This window comes from Propithecus coquereli, unplaced genomic scaffold, assembly GCF_000956105.1.
Source record: "Propithecus coquereli isolate 6110/MARCELLA unplaced genomic scaffold, Pcoq_1.0 Scaffold439, whole genome shotgun sequence".
Lineage (NCBI taxonomy): Eukaryota > Metazoa > Chordata > Mammalia > Primates > Indriidae > Propithecus > Propithecus coquereli.
In genome coordinates this window covers 1,067,776-1,072,293 of record NW_012150163.1, presented here as the reverse complement: position 1 = coordinate 1,072,293, position 4,518 = coordinate 1,067,776, and the positions used below count along the sequence as shown (strand labels likewise).

The following is a 4,518-nucleotide window of genomic DNA, read 5'->3' as shown; positions in this document are numbered from 1 at the left end:
GAGCTCGCTCGCGCTTTCCTTGTCGCTTCTCGGTTCAGGGATCGAAGGAAACCGCGGCAGCCGCATCGGCTCATCCTGGTGTGCCTATGTGGACACGCACCGGTGGATCGCTATTTTTAACATTTCCATATTGTTTACCGTGGGGAGAAATCCCACAATTCCTTGCACAAAATGCATAAATAATATTAAATGAGCTGCCGAGATACAAAGGGACTTTTGTAGTCCGCTTTCCTTGCCGGTGGACAGGAATATTGTCACTCACATTTGACTTTGGTCACCCAGCAGCTTCCTGTCTTACACGCAGAGCTGGCGCGCAGGACACTCCCCTGCAGACACTTGGTGTAAGTGTGCGCGTGTGCGTGTGCGTGTGCGGGGAGGCGCGTGCACACCGGAGCTTCCCACCCGGGCACTGATCCTGCGGAAACAGGAACAGCTTTGCAGGAGCTCAGCTCGGGGTGCAGCTGGAGGCTGCGTTTGCCGAGGGAGAAGTAAAGGAGCAGAGGCTCTTATTACCAACCTGTCTTTTTTGCAGAGGAAAGGGGCTGACCCCTGCAAACCATCAGAGAGAAAACGCTCCCCCATCCGCCCCCCCCCACTTCTCTACCCTAATTGAGGAGCTACCAGGCCCTTCGCCTCATTTTCTTTGTCTCAAAATCCCTTAAATTAGTGTCACAAAAGAGGAGGGCCAATTTGAAAGAATTAGGAGTCCGCCAGCAGGGTGGGGCCCCAATTTGTTTCTCCCTTCCTCTCTTTTCTTTTCCCCTTTTATAAACTTTCTTCCCAGCTGCTGTCAGAATGTCCAACTCCAACTTCTGTTTCCTCTTCTCTCCCCTCCTCCCTCAGCCTCCTTCCTGTGTGTCCCCACCAAACACAGCAGTTGTGCCAGGCTCTCCTGTCCATCATTTAAAGTGCATTTTTATGGAAATTTGTGAACTCCAAGAAAAGTCCAAAAGGGCAGCTCCGAGGGTGCAGGAGCCTTCACACAACAGGAGTACCCTCAGTGGGTAGATGGTGGGCAGGGGCAGCAAGGGAGCCCCAAGCCTGGCCCCCCTGGGCAGCTACAGGGTGCCCAGTGGCCCAGATCCCCGAAGGAGCTGAGCCCGTGGGGAGCTGCTGCCCAGTGAACGCAGAGGGTCTGGGGCAAGTACCCCCAGGCAGCGTGGCCTGCCAGGCCACCTTGAGGCTTGAAGGCCGTGCCCTGGCCTGGCTCAGCACTGCTCGCATCTGGACCCAGGTTCTGCACTTGCTCTGCACCAGCTCTGCCCACCCGCAGCAGGCTTCAGAGTGCTGGCTGGGTGCGACAAGAAACAGCAGTGACCTGAGCGCTCCCGAGGGAAATGAACCTTAGGAGGGGGGTGGCATGGAGTGAGGGGAGGTGGGAGGAAGTGCACGGAAAGGGTCATCTAGCCACTAAAGGTGGGAGGTGGGGGCAGGCAGGTGGCCTGGGTGGCAGGCTCTAGACTGATAGGGAGTGTCATCTGTCCTCTGAGCATCTCAGGCAGGGTGGGGAAGCCACTTCTCACTCAGTTGACTCCCCTCTCTCTTTCTGCCTCCCTCCACTTTTCCTGCATGGAAGGGGTAATTTTCTGACTAGGCACATACCTGCCACGGGTCCTCCCTGAGTCTCAAAACATGAACCCTATAGTCTACCTGCTTTTGGGAAAATGGAGTTGGTGGAAATCCAATTGGCACATACTTAGGCTTTGGAGGAAATTTCCTAGAACTCTGGGGACTCTACATCGTCGCCAGGCAGGGATTGAGTAGTCCAATTATTTGGGGTCTCCTGAAGTGGTATGGGTGGAGGGAGGACCCAGAGATGTTTTGCTTCCTGCAAAACCGTCATAGGTTAACTTTCCCACCTGTCCCGTGAAAACTCGATTAGACCATCTCCTGAGAAGTATTTTCTAATGTTGTTAGGAACTTTTGCCTCTGACTGCCCTGGTGTTAAATGAGCCACAGGTACTGGACTGCAGCTGTGATCTTTTCTGCAACCAGGACCCAAATTCGTAGCTGCAGTGTAAACTCTGAGCAGCAGGGTGTTAATTCCACCTCGCCATTTGTGGACGGAGACCTCTGCGCACAGGGTCTGCAGGCTGCAGTGTCGGGTGGGTTTGAGGAAGGAGGGAATTCCTGGCTACTCACCTGGAGAGGGGAGGTGGAGGGAGGAAAGGGGCGAGCGAAAGGAATGAGGAGAGGGGTAATTTGAGGGTACCAGGCCATCAAAAGTGGACCGAGCGAGCAGGAAATAACTCCTGGATAGAGTCGAGCGTGGGTACGATCCAAAGGCCCAGGGAGGAGGTGGGAGGAGGGTGGGGGCAGCCGCAGAACGTGGGATTGCTCGGGGGCCTGGGAATCCTAAGTTTTACAAACGCAGAAAGTTCCACGAGCGGCTTCAGGAAGCCTCTAGAACGTGCCTGAGGCCCAGCCCGGCCTCCAGCGCCGCCGTGTTTTCTGGGGACTCGGGGCGCCAGTGCTGGCGGTCGGGCGAGGCGGAGGTGCCAGCCCTGGCGCCTTCTCCACCCGCACGGCCGCCGCCGCCACCGCCCTCGGGGGCTGCTTTTCTTTGCGCGATCAGACGACCCATCACCGACATTTGTTTCTCCCCTAACGTCAAGTGGAGCTCCGGCCCGGAGTCCCGCTCCCCTTCCACCCTCGTCAGGACGGAGGGCGGCCGCCCTCACCCGCTTGCAGAGAACGGCCTCCATGTTCCCGAGGACGCACAAAGAGGCCCGGAGAGGGCGCGGGGGACGCGGCGCCCAGGCTCGGCGGCTCAACCACGCCGACGCTGGCATTGCACACACAAGCTCGGCCGAGCCTCCCGAGACGCCGGACGCCGGGCCGCGGATTTGGCCTCCTGCATTTTCTTAAAACAAGGCCGGAGGAGGGTGACTTTTCTGGCCGCTCGCTGTCCCGTCCCTGACCTCGCTTCTCTAGGTTGTCGTGGGGACACTCGGAAAAACGAACGCAAAGAGAGCCGTTCGCTCGCTGGAGGCCTTGTCACTCGGGGGTGGGGGTAGCGATGTCCAACAACTGCTGAAGGCGAAATTTCCGTCCCGGAAAGTCCGGCCGGGCCAGCGCGCGAGGCCAGGCCCGGGGCGCCAGCGGGTAACTGGGGCTGAGGGAGAGACGCTCTGGTTGGGAGGAGAGCCGCGACCGACCGGCTGCAGACAAAGGCCGGAGTGAAGGGGCGCAGGGAGCAGGGGATGGGGCAAGTGGGGACAGCGGGCAGGGAGGGCGCCTCTGTGCTCATCTCAGAGCGAAGGACAGGCCCTGAAACCCAGCGGGCGAATTTGGGGGCTGGGGGCTGGGGTTAGGGACCACGCCCGAGTAACCCTAGGAAGGAAGGGGTTAACCGCAGCAGTGGCGAGCCTGGAAGCGTCGTGGGGACTGGGGGCGCACAGGCCATCGTGCGCCTGGCCCTTCACCCGTCCCCGCCCCAGGCCCGCCAGGGGTGCCGCAGTCGCGCTGGGCAGAGCCTGGTCCGCGGTTGGCGCCGGCGGAGGCTCGGCTGCGGAGGGCGGCGGGCAGCGGGTTGCGGGTCGGCTCTGCCCGAGCGCTGCAGGAACACCTGTGCTGAGCCAACGTACCCCGCGTGTTGGGGGAGCCGAGCGGGTGAGACCCCGCTGAGGATCGCCCTTCTGTCCTGGCTCAGTGCTTAGCCCCAGTGCTGGGGGACTGCCGGTGGGTGGGCAGATATCCAGAGCTGGAGACTGAGGGTGCAGAAGCCGTCCCTAACCTGGTTTCTCATGAAAACAGACGCTTCTGCAGAGACTCGGAAGGATGGCCTTAGTTGGCCAGGAAACCCCACACACAAACGAAATCCTCAGCCGCAGCAGGCCCTCCCTTGGCGGCTCTCCAGGGCCAGAGGACTCCCGCTTTGCATGACCTGACTTTTCTGGGAATCACTTGCCCAAGGCCCCCTTTTCTGCTCTGGGCCTGCTTTACTGCTGTTCTTAATCCCATAAAATTCGGACCCTTACGGAATTGGGCCCACTTCCACTCAAAGTGGAGCCTGCATCTTCGCCAAACAGACCTGCATTCTGGGGTCTGGTCTTGGGTCTGGTTGGATTTTTCCTGGAGCTACTGTTCTGAGTCATGGATGGGAGCACAAATTGTGTTCCACATCCTAATGTCTGGACTGTAATGAAAACGTCCCCTCAAAATTGCAGCAACCCAGAAGAAAATGGTGCATTCCAAATAATCTAGAGTCAATAAGTAAAATTAGTTTGGTAAAGGAATGTGAGGAATGGCATCCATTGCTTGAGCGGGCTGAGCACACCAAAATAGAAAGGAAAAACGTATATTATAAAAAGACAATGAGCTTTGAAAAAATTAGCCACCTTCTCTAATCTTATAATTATTTTCAGATGGAAGAAATTCTAGTATCAATCTTTTTGTGTCTTCCTTTTGACCTTTGAAAAGAAAACAAGATATTCAAAAGGAACTCTGGAACCCAGCTTCACAGAGCATGACGTTTTTTTCCTTCTCTTTCTTTCCCTAAAGGCCACAGGTAATCAG

The 4,518-nt window shown here is 57.3% G+C and overlaps 1 protein-coding gene across 1 annotated transcript in view; it reads right to left on the bottom strand.

Annotated features, from left to right (window-relative positions):
- EN2 (engrailed homeobox 2) overlaps positions 1–2,705 on the bottom strand; it is an 8,138-nt gene extending 5,433 nt beyond the window's left edge. Inside the window, exon 1 of the mRNA XM_012654146.1 lies at positions 2,682–2,705. Coding sequence (XP_012509600.1) covers positions 2,682–2,705 — 24 coding nt within the window. The remainder of the gene's footprint in view (positions 1–2,681) is intronic.
- Positions 2,706–4,518: the final 1,813 nt, after the last annotated feature.